This window comes from Coregonus clupeaformis, chromosome 19 (genome assembly GCF_020615455.1).
Source record: "Coregonus clupeaformis isolate EN_2021a chromosome 19, ASM2061545v1, whole genome shotgun sequence".
Lineage (NCBI taxonomy): Eukaryota > Metazoa > Chordata > Actinopteri > Salmoniformes > Salmonidae > Coregonus > Coregonus clupeaformis.
Genome location: NC_059210.1, coordinates 15,094,599 through 15,112,140, shown reverse-complemented (window position 1 = coordinate 15,112,140; position 17,542 = coordinate 15,094,599). Strand labels below are relative to the sequence as shown.

The window sequence follows — 17,542 nt, the reverse complement described above, 5'->3', positions numbered from 1 at the left end:
AAATAGCATGATCAACAGTATCAAAAGCTTTTGACAGGTCCACAAAACAAGCAAAACATTAAATTTTAGTGTCTAACGTATTGACAAGATTATTAACAACTGAAGTGGTTGCTGTAATACTGCTCTGCCCAGGCCTAAACCCTGATTGGTTTACATTAGAGATCCAAGTTTCAGTCAATACCAGAATGCCCAGATCTTGATGTAATCCAGTTTAGGAAGTAAGCTCCTAATGTTCAAATGCATCAACCCAAGTCCTTTACAATTTTTAGAGTCATATGGAAAGTCCAACTCAAACAAGCTAAGTTCAGTAGGTGGTTGCAGGCCATGTCTGATGGTTGATATTGATATAGTTGGTATGGCTATAATATTGCATATACAGTGGGGAGAACAAGTATTTGATACACTGCCGATTTAGCAGGTTTTCCTACTTACAAAGAATGTAGAGGTCTGTAATTTTTATCATAGGTACACTTCAACTGTGAGAGACGGAATCTAAAACAAAAATCCAGAAAATCACATTGTATGATTTTTAAGTAATTAATTTGCATTTTATTGCATGACATAAGTATTTGATACATCAGAAAAGCAGAACTTAATATTTGGTACAGAAACCTTTGTTTGCAATTACAGAGATCATATGTTTCCTGTAGGTCTTGACCAGGTTTGCACACACTGCAGCAGGGATTTTGGCCCACTCCTCCATACAGACCTTCTCCAGATCCTTCAGGTTTAGGGGCTGTTGCTGGGCAATACGGACTTTCAGCTCCCTCCAAAGATTTTCTATTGGGTTTAGGTCTGGAGACTGGCTAGGCCACTCCAGGACCTTGAGATTCTTCTTACGGAGCCACTCCTTAGTTGCCCTGGCTGTGTGTTTCGGGTCGTTGTCATGCTGGAAGACCCAGCCAAGACCCATCTCCAATGCTCTTACTGAGGGAAGGAGGTTGTTGGCCAAGATCTCGCGATACATGGCCCCATCCATCCTCCCCTCAATACAGTGCAGTCGTCCTGTCCCCTTTGCAGAAAAGCATCCCCAAAGAATGATGTTTCCACCTCCATGCTTCACGGTTGGGATGGTGTTCTTGGGGTTGTACTCATCCTTCTTCTTCCTCCAAACACAGCGAGTGGAGTTTAGACCAAAAAGCTCTAATTTTGTCTCATCAGACCACATGACCTTCTCCCATTCCTCCTCTGGATCATCCAGATGGTCATTTGCAAACTTCAGACGGGCCTGGACATGCGCTGGCTTGAGCAGGGGGACCTTGCGTGCGCTGCAGGATTTTAATCCATGACGGCGTAGTGTGTTACTAATGGTTTTCTTTGAGACTGTTGTCCCAGCTCTCTTCAGGTCATTGACCAGGTCCTGCCGTGTAATTCTGGGCTGATCCCTCACCTTCTTCATGATCATTGATGCCCCACGAGGTGAGATCTTGCATGGAGCCCCAGACCGAGGGTGATTGACCGTCATCTTGAACTTCTTCCATTTTCTAATAATTGCGCCAACAGTTGTTACCTTCTCACCAAGCTGCTTGCCTATTGTCCTGTAGCCCATCCCAGTCTTGTGCAGGTCTACAATTCTATCCCTGATGTCCTTACACAGCTCTCTGGTCTTGGCCATTGTGGAGAGGTTGGAGTCTGTTTGATTGAGTGTGTGGACAGGTGTCTTTTATACAGGTAACGAGTTCAAACAGGTGCAGTTAATACAGGTAATGAGTGGAGAACAGGAGGGCTTCTTAAAGAAAAACTAACAGGTTTGTGAGAGCCGGAATTCTTACTGGTTGGTAGGTGATCAAATACTTATGTCATGCAATAAAATGCAAATGAATTACTTAAAAATCTTACAATGTGATTTTCTGGATTTTTGTTTTAGATTCCATCTCTCACAGTTGAAGTGTACCTATGATAATAATTACAGACCTCTACGTGCTTTGTAAGTAGGAAAACCTGCAAAATCGGCAGTGTATCAAATACTTGTTCTCCCCACTGTAATTGCAACATTTGGTCTATCCCCTATTAGTAACAGAGAAAGGAGAAGAATTTGGGATTACTTTTCCAAGGTTAGCACCATTGGGCCTAAGGCCGCAGCCAATGTCAATATGAGGAACTCTCAGAGTAACCAATGATGGAATGTTATAAACTGACTTACATGGTATTTGGTTTCTATCATGCAACATCCCAGGCTCTCTACATGATTTGAAAACCGTGGGGGTATTAAAGTTTTTAGAATTCACATTTGAACTAAAGCACTAGGTGAGCCTACCACAGTGGGCTCCTGTTTTGAGCTAACAATAGCAGATCTAAGAGTGGAGTTCAATCGAATGGGTAGAAGATTACAACTGACAACACCCTGGTAGTATAGACAACATTATGACAATAACGCTTAGAGAGGATGGGAGGTATGACCTGAGCGGGGCTCGGTCTGTCTCTGAGTCAATAATTTAATGCAGCCTTGAAATGTGAAGTTCTAATCTGGGTAAGAGCTGGTTAGGGGAATAGTGGCAATAAGGAATATGTTGGACGCTCCACCACAACACTGCTTATACCTATCCAGATCCTTCAGATCTGTAAACATTGAAGGGTTAGGGATATGTACAGTGCATTCGGAAAGTATTCAGACCGCTTTACTTTTTCCACATTTGTTACATTACAGCCTTATTCTAAAATTGTTTAATTCATTTTTTCCCGCTCATCATTCTACACACAATACCACTTAATGACAAACCAAAAACAGGTTTTCCATTTTTTTGTGCTAATTTATAAAAAATAAAACTGAAATATCACATTTCCATAAGTATTCAGACCCTTTACTCAGTACTTTGTTGAAGCACCTTTGGCAGAGATTACAGAATTTAGTCTTCTTGGGTATGACGCTACAAGCTTGGCACACCTATATATGGGGAGTTTCTCCCAGTCTTCTCTGCAGATCCTCTCAAGCTCTGTCAGTTATGATGGGGTGCGTTGCTGCAAAGCTATTTTCAGGTCTCTCCAGAGATGTTCGATCGGGTTAAAGTCCGGGCTCTGGCTGGGCTACTCAAGGACATTCAGAGACTTGTTCCGAAGCCACTCCTTTATTGTCTTGGCTGTGTGCTTAGGGTCGTTGTCCTGTTGGAAGGTGAACCTTCGCCCCAGTCTGAGGTCCTGAGCGCTCTGGAGCAGGTTTTCATCAAGGATCTCTCTGTACTTTGCACCATTCATCTTTGCCTCGATCCTGACTAATCTCCCAGTCCCTGCTGCTGAAAAACATCCCCATAGCTTGATGCTGCCACCACCATGCTTCACAGTAGGGATGGTGCCAGGTTTCCTCCAGATGTGACGCTTGGCAATTCAGGCTAAAGAGTTCAATCTTGGTTTCATCAAACTAGAGAATCTTGTTTCTCATGGTCTGAGAGTCTTTAGGTGCCTTTTGACAAAACTCCTAGGGGGCTGTCATGTGCCTTTTTACTGAGGAGTGGCTTCCGTCTGGCCACTCCACCATAAAGGCCTGATTGGTGGAGTACTGCAGAGATGGTTGTCCTTCTGGAAGGTTCTCCCATCTCCACAGAGGAACTCTAGAGCTCTATCAGAGTGACCATCAGGTTCTTGGTCACCTCCCTGACCAAGGCCCTTCTCCCCCGATTGCTCAGTTTGGTTGGGTGGCCAGCTCTAGGAAGAGTCTTGGTGGTTCCAAACTTCTTCCAGTTAAGAATGATGGAGGCCACTGTGTTCTTGGGGATCTTCAATGCTGCAGACATTTTTTAGTACCCTTCCCCAGATCAGTGCCCTGACACAATCCTGTCTCGGAGCTCTACGGACAATTCCTTTGACCTCATGGCTTGGTTTTTAGTCTGATATGTACTGTCAACTGTCGGACCTTATATAGACAAGTGTGTGCCTTTCCAAATCATGTCCAATCAATTGAATTTACCACAGGTGGACTCCAATCAAGTTGTAGAAACATCTCAAGGATAATCAATGGAAACAGGATGCACCTGTGATCGAGTCTGGGTCTGAATACTTATGTAAATAAGGCATTTCAGTTTTTAATGTTTAATAATTTAGCAAACATTTCTAAAAACCTGTTTTCGCTTTGTCATTATGTGGTATTGTGTGTAGATTACTCAGGATTTTTATTTATTTAATCAATAAGGCTAACGTAACACAATTTGGAAAAAGTCAAGGGGTCTGAATACTTTCCGAAGGCACTGTATATATGAAGGGATGTGTGAAGCTTAATCTTATACCCCCATCATTTGATGTGTGTGTTTGAGCTTGTGTGTTTGTATGTGTGTAGTACACATGCAAACACATTCTTTGTGTGGTAGCTGTATCTGATTTTGTCCCACTGTTGCAGGAATGTATGAGTGCATACGTGCTTAAATGTGTAAGAATGTGTGTCTGTGTGTGTGTGTGTGTGTGTGTTTGTGTGTGTTTGTGTTTGTGTGTGTGTCTCTCTCTCAATTCAATTATTTTATTGGCATGGGAAATATCTCTCTCTCTCTATGGTGCCTTGAAGAAGGTTACTTGCTGTAGAAATACTTGTTGATGAATACATGTATTTGATCGGCGGAGCAATACAGCGTGTGGCAAGCTCTTTCTTTTTAAAGTGTTTTGTGCTGCCGGCCTGCACCTCACTTACTCAGTTGTGCATTCGTTTTTCTTCTCCAGAGAACTTATACGGTACTCCCAAGCCCCCAGCTGAGCCAAGTCCGGCAGCCCCTCCACTGAATGTGAGTGAGGCGCTGCTGCCCGGAGCACGGCCCAGCACCCACGGCAAGAGGAAGAGGAACCGGTCGGTCAGAAACATGGAGCAGCAAGCCAGCCTGGAGCCACCCGAGGAAGAGGAGGAGGAAAGCAGCCCCACCGTGGTCAATGGGAATGGGGTGGCCATCACGCCAGGTGAGGGGGCATGCAGGGTTGGTGTTTGTATGGGGGAGGGGGAAAGGGAAAGGGGGCGAGTTGCATGTGACTGTGAGTGAGTGTGATTGTGTGTGTGTGACCCTGCGGAGGATCACTCTCTGGGATCACTGTCTGTATGGAATGATGTCTCTTGCTCTTACAAATTGTATAACTGTGTTCTGTCCAAAAACCACACCTAGATACTAGTCCTATTCTTAATTTCACAAAATACACAAACATACATACACACTAGGGTTTAATAGTAGCAAAGCCTAATATAGTGTATAAGAGGTCATACAATAACTTTTGTAGAGATTCCTATGTTGTTGATGTAAAGAATATTTGTTGGTCCGTGGTGTGTAATGAGGAGCAAACAGACGTTGTGCTTGACACTTTATGAAATTGCTCATCCCAGTTACTAATAAGCATGCACCAATAAAAGAAGGACTGTAAAAACGGTTAAATCACTGTGGATTGATGAGGAATTAAAAAATTGTATGGTTGAGAGGGATGAGGCAAAAGGAATGGCAAATAAGTCTGGGTGCACAACCGTTGGCAAACGTATTGCATATTGAGAAATCACATGATTAAACTGAATAAAAAGAAGAAGAAACTACACTATGAAACAAAGATAAATGACATAAAGAATGATAGTAAAAAGCTTTGGAGCACCTTCAATGAAATGTTGGGCAAAAATGCAAACTCAGCTCCATCATTAATTGAATCAGATGGCTCATTCATTACAAAACCGTCTGATATTGCCAATTAATGTAATGATTTAGTTCATTGGTAAGATTAGCAAACTTAGGCATGACATACCAGCAACAAACGCTGACACTACACATCCAAGTATTTCTGACCAAATGATGAAAGACAAGAATTGTAAATTCCGTAAATTGAGCGTGGAAGAGGTGACATTTTTGTTGTTGTCTATCAACAATGACAAGCCACCAGGGTCTGAAAACTTGGATGGAAAATTACTGAGGATAATAGCGGACAATATTGCCACTCCTATTTACCATATCCTCAATTTAAGCCTACTAGAAAGTGTGTGCACTCAGGCCTGGAGGGAAGCAAAAGTCATTCCGCTACCTAAGAATAGTAAAGCCCCCTTTACTGGCTCAAATAGCCGACTAATCAGCCTGTTACCAATTCTTAGTAAAGTTTTGGAAAAATGGTGTTTGACCAGATACAATGCTATTTTACAGTAAACAAATTGACAACAGACTTTCAGAACGCTTGTAGGGAAGGACATTCAACAAGCACAGCACTTACACAAATGACTGATGATTGGCTGAGAGAAATTGAGCTGTTTTGTTAGACTTCACCGCGGCTTTTGACATTTTCGATCATAGTCTGCTGCTGGAGAAATGCATGTGTTATGGCTTTACACCCCCTGCTATATTGTGGATAAAGAGTTACCTGTCTAACAGAACACAGAGGGTGTTATTTAATGGAAGCCTCTCCAACATAATCCAGGTAGAATCACGCATTCCCCAAGGCAGCTGTCTAGGCCCCTTACTTAAATACATTTTTGCTAATGACATGCCACTGGCTTTGAGTAAAGCCAGTCTGTCCATGTATGCGGATGACTCAACACTATACACGTCAGCTACAACAGCAACTGAAATGACTGCAACACTTAACAAAGAGCTGCAGTTAGTTTCAGAATGGGTGGCAAGGAATAAGTTACTCCTAAATATTTCACAAACTAAAAGCATTGTATTTGGGACAAATCCTTCACTAAACCCTACACCTCAACTAAATCTTAAATAATGTGGAAATTGAGCAAGTTGAGGTCACTAAACTGCTTGGATCAACCCTGGATTGTAAACTGTCATGGTCAAAACATATTGATACAACAGTAGCTAAGATCGGGAAAAGCGCTGCTCTACCTTCTTAACAACACTATCAACAAGGCAGGTCCTACAGGCTCTAGTCCTACCTGGACTACTGTTCAGTCGTGTGGTCAGGTGCCAAAAAAAGGGACTTAGGAAAATTGCAATTGGCTCAGAACAGGGCAGCATGGCTGGCCCTTGGATGTACACAGAGAGCAAACATTAATAATACGGATATCAGTCTCTCCTGGCTCAAAGTAGAGGAGTGATTGACTTCATCACTACTTGTATTTGTGTGAGGTATTGACATGTTGAAAGCACCAGCTGTCTATTTAAACGACTAGCACACAGCTCAGACACCCATGCATACCCCACAAGACATGCCACCAGGGGTCTCTTCACAGTCCCCAAGTCCAGAACAGACTATGGGAGGCGCACAGTACTACATAGAGCCATGACTACATGGAACTCTATTCCACATCAAGTAACTGATGCAAGCAGTAGAATCAGATAAAAAAAAAATATTGAAATACACCTTATGGAACAGCGGGGACTGTGAAGCAACACAAACATAGGCACAGACACATTCATACAGACACGATAACATATGATCTATACACACACATACACATGGATTTTGTGTTGTAGATACAGTGGGGAAAAAAAGTATTTAGTCAGCCACCAATTGTGCATGTTCTCCCACTTAAAAAGATGAGAGAGGCCTGTAATTTTCATCATAGGTACACGTCAACTATGACAGACAAAATGAGGAAAAAAAATCCAGAAAATCACATTGTAGGATTTTTTATGAATTTATTTGCAAATTATGGTGGAAAATAAGTATTTGGTCAATAACAAAAGTTTCTCAATACTTTGTTATATACCCTTTGTTGGCAATGACACAGGTCAAACGTTTTCTGTAAGTCTTCACAAGGTTTTCACACACTGTTGCTGGTATTTTGGCCCATTCCTCCATGCAGATCTCCTCTAGAGTAGTGATGTTTTGGGGCTGTCGCTGGGCAACACGGACTTTCAACTCCCTCCAAAGATTTTCTATGGGGTTGAGATCTGGAGACTAGCTAGGCCACTCCAGGACCTTGAAATGCTTCTTACGAAGCCACTCCTTCGTTGCCCGGGAGGTGTGTTTGGGATCATTGTCATGCTGAAAGACCCAGCCACGTTTCATCTTCAATGCCCTTGCTGATGGAAGGAGATTTTCACTCAAAATCTCACAATACATGGCCCCATTCATTCTTTCCTTTACACGGATCAGTCGTCCTGGTCCCTTTGCAGAAAAACAGCCCCAAAGCATGATGTTTCCATCCCCATGCTTCACAGTAGGTATGGTGTTCTTTGGATGCAACTCAGCATTCTTTGTCCTCCAAACACGACGAGTTGAGTTTATACCAAAAAGTTCTATTTTGGTTTCATCTGACCATATGACATTCTCCCAATCCTCTTCTGGATCATCCAAATGCACTCTAGCAAACTTCAGACGGGCCTGGACATGTACTGGCTTCAGCAGGGGGAAATGTCTTGCACTGCAGGATTTGAGTCCCTAGCGGCGTAGTGTGTTACTGATTGTAGGCTTTGTTACTTTGGTCCCAGCTCTCTGCAGGTCATTCACTACGTCCCCCCGTGTGGTTCTGGGATATTTGCTCACCGGTCTTGTGATCATTTTGACCCCACGGGGTGAGATCTTGCGTGGAGCCCCAGATCGAGGGAGATTATCAGTGGTCTTGTATGTCTTCCATTTCCTAATAATTGCTCCCACAGTTGATTTCTTCAAACCAAGCTGCTTACCTATTGCAGATTCAGTCTTCCCAGCCTGGTGCAGGTCTACAATTTTGTTTCTGGTGCCCTTTGACAGCTCTTTGGTCTTGGCCATAGTGGAGTTTGGAGTGTGACTGTTTGAGGTTGTGGACAGGTGTCTTTTATACTGATAACAAGCTCAAACAGGTGCCATTAATACCGGTAACGAGTGGAGGACAGAGGAGCCTCTTAAAGAAGAAGTTACAGGTCTGTGAGAGCCAGAAATCTTGCTTGTTTGTAGGTGACCAAATACTTATTTTCCACCATAATTTGCAAATAAATTCATTAAAAATCCTACAATGTGATTTTCTGGATTTAGGCAGCAGCTGGATTAGGCAGCAGCTAATTGGGATCCATAATAAATACAAATACAAAGCGTCCTAGAACGACGCAGTTTTACCTCAAGCCGACGCATCACTGGATGAAATTAGCAGAAATTACTGTGAGCGACGGTTCTCCTACCATGGCATTGCAAACAGCATTGTGCTACACACGATTTCTACCGTATCTGCCAGTCTGTACCACTGCAGTACAATTTCGTCTTGAGCTCTTCCTTTCTGCTCTTCCTTCATGATTCTGTCCAATGGTTTTATATGCTTTAGAACGACACTTACGGTTTTGGCGGGAAATACCGGGTTACCCAGGAGAAAGGTGATTTTTTCTCAGGATGGAACATTTGTAAAATACCAGGAAAATGTTAAACCCTAATACACACACACAATCTCTCTCACACACACACTCACATGTTTACAAACATGTGTGCAAACACACACATGCGCTTGTACACACACAAGCATGTACATACACACACACACTCACACAAACGCACACAAACACAAACGCGCACAGGAGAGAGAGATGGAAAGAGAGGGAGAAATAGAAAGAGGGCATAGCTGCAGCACCTCTGATAAATCACAATAAAATATACTGTATATATACAGTTGAAGTCGGAAGTTTACATACACCTTAGCCAAATCCATTTAAAATCAGTTTTTCACAATTCCTGACATTTAATCCTAGTAACAATTCCCTGTCTTAGGTCAGTTAGGATCACAACTTTATTTTAATAATGTGAAATGTCCGAATAATTGTAGAGAGAATTAATTATTTCAGCTTTTATTTATTTCATCACATTCCCAGTGGGTCAGAAGTGTACCTACACTCAATTAGTATTTGGTAGCATTGCCTTTAAATTGTTTCACTTGGGTCAAACGTTTCGGGTAGCCATCCACAAGCTTCCCACAATAAGTTGGGTGAATTTTGGCCCATTCCTCCTGACAGAGCTGGTGTAACTGAATCATGTTTGTAGGCCTCCTTGCTCACACAAGCGTTTTCAGATCTGCCCACAAATGTTCTATAGGATTGAGGTCAGGGCTTTGTGTTGGCCACTCCAATACCTTGACTTTGTTGTCCTTAAGCAATTTTGCCACAACTTTGGAAGTATGCTTGGGGTCATTGTCCATTTGGAAGACCCATTTGCGACCAAGCTTTAACTTCCTGACTGATGTCTTGAGATGTTGCTTCAATATATCTACATAATTTTCCTTCCTCATGATGCCATCTATTTTATGAAGTGCACCAGTCCCTCCTGCTGAAAAGCACCACACACAGCATGATGCTGCCACCCCCGTGCTTCACGTTTGGGATGGTGTTCTTTGACCTGCAAGCCACCCCCTTTTTCCTCCAAACATAAATATGGTCATTCTGGCCAAACAGTTCTATTTTTGTTTCATCAGACTAGACGACATTTCTCCAAAAAGTATGATTTTTGTCCCCATGTGCAGTTGCAAACTGTAGTCTGGCTTTTTTTTATAGCCGTTTTGGAGCAGTGGCTTCTGCCTTGCTGAGCGGCATTTCAGGTTATGTTGATATAGGACTCGTTTTACTGTTGATATAGATACTTTTCTACCCGTTTCCTCCAGCATCTTCACAATGTCCTTTGCTGTTGTTCTGGGATTGATTTGCACTTTTCGCACCAAAGTACGTTCATCTCTAGGAGACAGAACGCGTCTCCTTCCTGAGCGGTATGACGGCTGCGTGGTCCCATGGTGTTTATACTTGCGTACAATTGTTTGTACAGATGAACGTGGTACCTTCAGGCGTTAGGACATTGCTCCCAAGGATGAACCAGACTTGTGGAGGTCTACAATTTTTTTCTGAGGTCTTGGCTGATTTCTTTTGATTTTCCCATGATGTCAAGCAAAGAGGCACTGAGTTTGAAGGTAGGCCTTGAAATACATCCACAGGTACACCTCCAATTGACTCAAATGATGTCAATTAGCCTATCAGAAGCTTCTAAAGCCATCATTTTCTGGAATTTTCCAAGCTGTTTGAAGGCACAGTCAACTTAGTGTATGTAAACTTCTGACCCACTGGAATTGTGATACAGTAAATTATAAGTGAAATAATCTGTCTGTAAACAATTGTTGGAAAAATTACTTGTGTCATGCACAAAGTAGATGTCCTAAACGACTTGCCAAAACGATAGTTTGTTAACAAGACATTTGTGGAGTGGTTTAAGAACGAGTTTTAATGACTCAAACCTAAGTGTATGTAAACTTCCAACTTCAACTGTATATAAAATAAGTAAATAAATACTTGTCAGCAACCCCATCACAAATCATCTTCCCGCTGCCATGGAAGAGGAGCAAAGAGAATAATGAAAAGAGAGGGGTGACAAAAAGAGAGAGAGATGAAGAGAGACAGATGACGACTTCAGGGGTCAAGACTGAGTCAGAGAGAGAGAGGTGGAGGAGGGGCTGAAAGAAGGGGAGCAACCGGGGAGGAAACGAGATGGAGATTGAGAGAGATTAAGATGGAGAAATGGATAGAGAGACAGAGAGAGTGGGAGAGAAAGGGAGAGGGATACATGGAGGAAGAGAGCTGTGTAAGTATTAATGGAGACCAGGACAGAGAGCAATAGAAGAAGAACATTGAGAGCGAAAGAGACGGTGAGAAGAGAAAAGAGAGTGACAGAGGGACGGAGAGGGAGAAATAGGGCCAGAGCCATAATGAGATAAATCAAAGCGACGGTGCCCTATATGGTTGTGACAGTCCCCTGCACTCTTAGAAAAGGGTTATTTGGCTGTCCTCATAGGAGAACCCTTTGAAGAACCATTTGGGGTTTCATGTAGAACCCTTTCTACAGAGGGTTCCACATTGAAACCGAAAGGGTTCTACCTGGAACCAAAAAGGGTTCTCCTGTGGGGACAGCCAAAGAACCCTTTTGGGTGTGTGTTCGTGTGTGTGTGTGTGTGCATTGTTGTTGTTGGAACGCACATAAATGCTAAAATACACACCCCGTGACACACACACACACACAGAAACAGGAGAGTGAGGTAAGAAGATAAGAGATCTATGGGACAGTGGGATCTACTATTGATTGGCTGTGAGTGTGAAACTGCACTTGAGGAACGACACATACAGGGATGTGCACAGACATATTTTCAGTTGAAGGCGAGGACATTAGACTTTTGAGACTGTAGTTTCCTCTACAGATTTAGGATCAGCTTCCCCTCCCCCAGCCCTAACAAACCATTAGTGGGGTAAATAGAAAACGGACCCTAGGTCAGGGTCTATGGGAAAATTCACCCTACGCCCCATACACCCGGTCTTTAAAGCAGAGTTTTCACTCGTACTGAACAGTATATTGATGATGTTGGCTACAGTTTTCTCTAACCCCATGTAAATACATGGATGTTAGAAGGTCTTTGTTGAGCTCTAGTTGAGAACACTAATGGAAACATCATATAGTACTGCAGTGTGTGTTTAAAAGACAGGTCATGTATTCTGTGTGTGCATGTATACCCTATCTGCTCCGTGGGACACTTCAGAGAGTGTGTTTGGACCACTAGAGCTGTGTTCTTCTTTGCTCAGCATTAAGCAACAGGGAAGTGGTTTTCTCTAGAGCACTCTCTCCACACAAAGGGGCTGTTTCAGAGTTGAGATCGTTCAACAATGCTGGCGTTCCTGCCTGACTACATTGCAGATGCCTGCCAGATCTCACAGCACACGGATAGATTTTTAACATCAACTAACCACATCATATGATATAGCAATCTGATGCCCTACTGCGCAGTCGATGACATGGCGCACAACCATTGGTTGATGCAATGCAATGTCTGCAATGCAGTCAGCCAGGAACGCCACCAATGTTAATGGCAGACTTCTGAAGTCAGCAGATCTGAAGTCAAAATCAGCCCAAAGGGACTATAGGGACTGAGGTGTATGACAGAAGACCATACTGTATGAAGCGCTTTAAAACAACTGACTCGATTTGTTTCTCTCTATCTTTTCTACAGAGACAAGCGAGCATGAGGACAAGAGCACAGACGGGTCGGGGGAGCTTTCTGTGGTGGAGGCCCCCACACTGCCCCCTCCCACCACTGAGCCCCCCACAGAGGGAGAGGAGCCCCCTGAGGGGGACTCCCCCAAATCACCCCCAAAACTCCCCGAGGGGGATGAGGAGGAACTGGGACCCCTACCTGACAACTGGGAGATGGCCTACACAGAGAAAGGAGAGGTCTACTTCATAGAGTAAGTGTGTGTTTTTGTGGGGGGGAGCCCTACATTATGATGAATGCACGCGTACACACACACACTAGCATCAACAAAATTGTTGAAAGATTTTAAAAGCAATTCTAATAAAACAGTTTTCAATGGATTTTTGAATGTTTCAAATACATCAGGAATTGACTGAATTATAGCACATAAAACATTTTACTGGACAAATATTGAATGGAGTTCAGGGAATTTGGTGGGAATTCAGGTATTCAAATAATTGTGAAATTTCACCGTTTTTTTTCTTAGAATGGTGGTGGCTGCATCAACACTGTATTCAGGACAAAAAGTCAATTTCTTTACCACATTTTTTGCAGTATTACTTTAGTGCCTTATTGCAAACAGGATGCATGTTTTGGAATATTTGTATTCTGTACAGGCTTCCTTCTTTTCACTCTGTCATTTATGTTAGTATTGTGGAGTAACTACAATGTTGTTGATCCATCCTCAGTTATCTCCTATCACAGCCATTAAACTCTGTAACTGTTTTAAAATCCCCACTGGCCTCATGCTGAAATCCATGAGTGGTTTCCTTCCTCTCCGGCAACTTAGTTACGAATGGTGCCTGTAACTTTGTAGTGTCTGGGTGTATTGATACACCATCCAAAGTGTAATTAATAACTGCACCATGCTCAAAGGGATATTAAAAGTACTGTATGCTTTTTTTTGTATGCTACTAATAGGTGCCCTTCTTTGCGAACCATTGGTAAACCTCCCTGGTCTTTGTGGTTGAATCCATGCTTGAAATTCACAGCTTGACTGACGGACCTTACAGATAATTGTATTGGAGATGAGGTAGTCATTTACAACGTATTGGTATCCAATTTGTAAGTCGCTCTGGATAAGAGCGTCTGCTAAATGACGTAAATGTAATGTAAATGTATTATGTGACTTGTTAAGCACATTTTTACTCCTGAACTTATTTAGGATTGCCATAACAAAAGGGTTGAATACTTATTGACCCAAGACATTTCAGCTTTTCATTTGTAATTAACTTTGACATTATGGGGTACTGTGTGTAGATCAGTGACACAAAATCTCAATTTAATACATTTTAAATTCAGGGTGTAACACAAAAGTGAATACTTTCTGAAGGCACTGTAAGTGTCGAGATGACGTGTTAAATTCCTGACGAAGCTTTAGTGTTCTTATACAGTAGGTGTAACAGAAAGACAATATATTCCATAAGTCCTTTTCAGCCATTACCAGGGTGTTTGACAGGTCATTACACACACACACAAACTGTTTCTCTCCCCCTCTCTCTCTGTCTTTCTAATGAGAAGCAGAGGGACAATTAGAGAATGTATGGCAGTTTTGTTCACCTTAAATATCTCACCCTCCTCTCTTTCACTCACACACAACCTCTGTCCTGCCCACCTCAACTCCACATAAAACATTGTAAAAAACACACATACACAGGGGATGGGGGTTAAATCTTTCTTCTTCTTTTTTTTTTTAAATGAGAGGCGAATTCCACCCTCCTTTCATATTTTTTGTAGGATATTCAGACAGTACAGAAACGGAGTGGTATACAGGATAAGTAGTGAAAGTATAAAAGGTGGTCGCAGGGAATGAACCTACGACCTTCAGGTTCTAATGTGATTTGTGTTAGGGGTATTGCCACTCAACCACACAGGCGCTGATATCTCGCTCTTCTTGCCCTCTTTATCTTCCTTGCCTCGCTCTCTCCTCACCCTCTCTATTTATGTACTGTATCTCTTTCTCATCCTCTCTCCTTCCCTCTCCTCTCTCTTTCTCATCTCTCTCTTGCTTTCTCTCTCTTTCTCTCTGTCTCTCTCTCTCTACTCTCCAGTCACAACACCAAAACCACATCATGGCTGGATCCTCGGCTGGCCAAGAAGGCCAAACCACCTGAGGAGTGCAAAGAGGACGGTGAGTGTTTGTGTTTTTATGTAAATGCGCAAATATATGTTGATGCATAAGGTTTCTCTCTTCTTCTCTTCAAAAAGTATGTGGACACCTGCTCATCGAACATCTCATTCCATAGCCATGGGCATTAATATGGAGTTGGTCCCCTCTTTGCTGCTATAACAGCCTCCACTCTTCTCGGAAGGCTTTCCACTAGATGTTGGAACATTGCTGCGGGGACTTGATTCCATTCAGCCACAAGAGCATTAGTGAGGTCGGGCACTGATGTGGGGCGATTAGGCCTGGCTAGCAGTCAACGTTCCAATTCATCCCAATGGTCTTCGGTGGGGTTGAGGTCAGGGCTCTGTGCAGGCCAGTCAAATTCTTCCACACCGATCTTGAAAAACCATTTCTGTATGGACCTCGCTTTGTGCACGGGGGCATTGTCATGCTGAAACAGGAAAGGGTCTTCCCCAAACTGTTACCATAAAGCTGGAAGCACAGAATCGTCTAGAATGTATGCTGTAGCGTTAAGATTTCCCTTCACTGGAACTAAGGGGCTTAGCCCAAACCATATTACACATTCTCAATTTTACTTTTTGTGTGCGTATATGTTTGTATGTGAGTGTGTACACTTGTAGAATAGACTGAGACCATTATTCTTCCTCCACCAAACTTTACAGTTGGCGCTATGCAATCGGGCAGGTAGTGTTCTCTTGGCAACCGCCAAACCCAGACTTGTCCGTCGGACTGCCAGATGGTGAAGGGGGATTCATCACTCAAGAGAATGCGTTTCCACTGCTCCAGAAATGTCGGCGAGCTTTACACCACTCCAGTCGACGCTTGAGATTGCGCATGGTGATCTTAGGCTTGTGTGCGGCTTTTCGGCCATGGAAACTCATTTCATGAAGCTCCCGACGAACAGTTATTTTGCCGATGTTGCTTCCAGGGGCAGTTTGGAACTCGGTAGTGAGTGTTCTAACCGAGGACAGATGATTTGTATGCGCTACGCGCTTCAGCACTCGGCGGTCCCATTCTGTGAGCTTGTGTGGCCTACCAGTTCGCAGCTGTGCCGTTGTTGCTTCTAGACATTTCCACTTCACAATAACAGCACTTACAGTTGACCGGGGCAGCTCTAGCAGGGCAGAAATGTAAAGAACTGACTTGTTGGAAAGGTAGCATCCTATGACGGTGCCACGTTGAAAGTCACTGAGCTCTTCAGGAAGGCCATTCTACTGCCAATGTTGGTCTATGGAGATTGCATGGCTGTGTGCTAGATTTTATATACCTGTCAGCAACGGGTGTGGCTGAAATAGCCGAATCCACTAATTTGAAGGGGTGTCCACATAGTTTTGTATATATGGTGTATCTATTTATTGCCATACACTGAGTGTACAAAACATTAGGAACACAATTAGGAACACCAATTTACGTAGCTCTGTCCTTTAGCTGTTCTTGTTTATTAATGTTCTGTATTATGTCATGTTTTATGTTTTGTGTGGACCCCAGGGAGAGTAGCTGCTGCTTTCACAACAGCTAATGGGGATCCTAATAAAATACCAAATACTCATATTGAGTTCCATCCCCTTTTACCCTCAGTACATCCTCAATTCGTTGGGGCATGCTGGCCCATCCAGAGATGCTGGCCCATCTTGACTCCAATGCTTCCCACAGTTATGTCAAGTTCACTGGATATCCTTTGGGTGGTGGACACACTCAAACCATTGCGCCTGGCACCTACTACCATACCCTGTTCAAAGGCACTTAAATATTTTGTCTTGTCGATTCAGTCTCTGAATGGCACACATAAACAATCCATGTCTCAATTGTCTGAAGGCTTAAAAATCCTTTAACCTGTCTCCTCCCCGTAATCTACTGATTTAAAGTGACATCAATAAGGGATCATAGATTTCACCAGGATTCACCTGGTCAGTGTATGTCATGGAAAGAGCAGGTGTTCCTAATGTTAAGTAAATACAAATATTTATAGCTTTCAGCAATGGCCGAGATTTCCATTTACAAGGGTGGAGACTTCGCAAATCTTACCAAATTATGCAAGATTTTAGTTCTGGGTTAACCGTGATTTCTCCTCCTCTCCTCTCCTCTCCTCTCCTCTCCTCTCCTCTCCTCTCCTCTCCTCTCCTCTCCTCTCCTCTCCTCTCCTCTCCTCTCCTCTCCTCTCCTCTCCTCTCCTCTCCTCTCCTCTCCTCTCCTCTCCTCTCCTCTCTCTCTGTCCAGCAAAGGACCTGTGTGTGACGGGAATTCTAATAGCTCTGGTCTGTTAGCAAACACTCTGTTAGCACAGATCCTCCCTCCCCCTATCTCTCTTTCCCTCTCTCTTGCTTGCTCTTTTTCTCACTTGATCTCTTTCTGTCTCTGTCCTCCTTTCTCCCTCTTTTTTAAATCTATTTTTATTCTCTCTCTCACTCCTGTCTGGGGAATTCTCTTGATACCTAAAAAAAAACGGGATAGTTAATAATCATATGGCATAAAAACAGGGAATTGCTGCCATATTGCCTCCACATCTTCACTAAGTATATGTCCTTCTAATTAAGGAAATTAAGGAAAGGAGAATAGGACAGGATATAGTA

General features: G+C 43.0%; 1 protein-coding gene across 1 annotated transcript in view; it reads left to right on the top strand.

Annotated features, from left to right (window-relative positions):
• Positions 1-17,542, top strand: part of LOC121531185 (membrane-associated guanylate kinase, WW and PDZ domain-containing protein 2) — a 338,801-nt gene that overhangs the window by 125,700 nt on the left and 195,559 nt on the right. Inside the window, exons 4-6 of the mRNA XM_045205201.1 lie at positions 4,642-4,872; positions 12,824-13,058; positions 14,896-14,975. Coding sequence (XP_045061136.1) covers positions 4,642-4,872; positions 12,824-13,058; positions 14,896-14,975 — 546 coding nt within the window. The remainder of the gene's footprint in view (positions 1-4,641; positions 4,873-12,823; positions 13,059-14,895; positions 14,976-17,542) is intronic.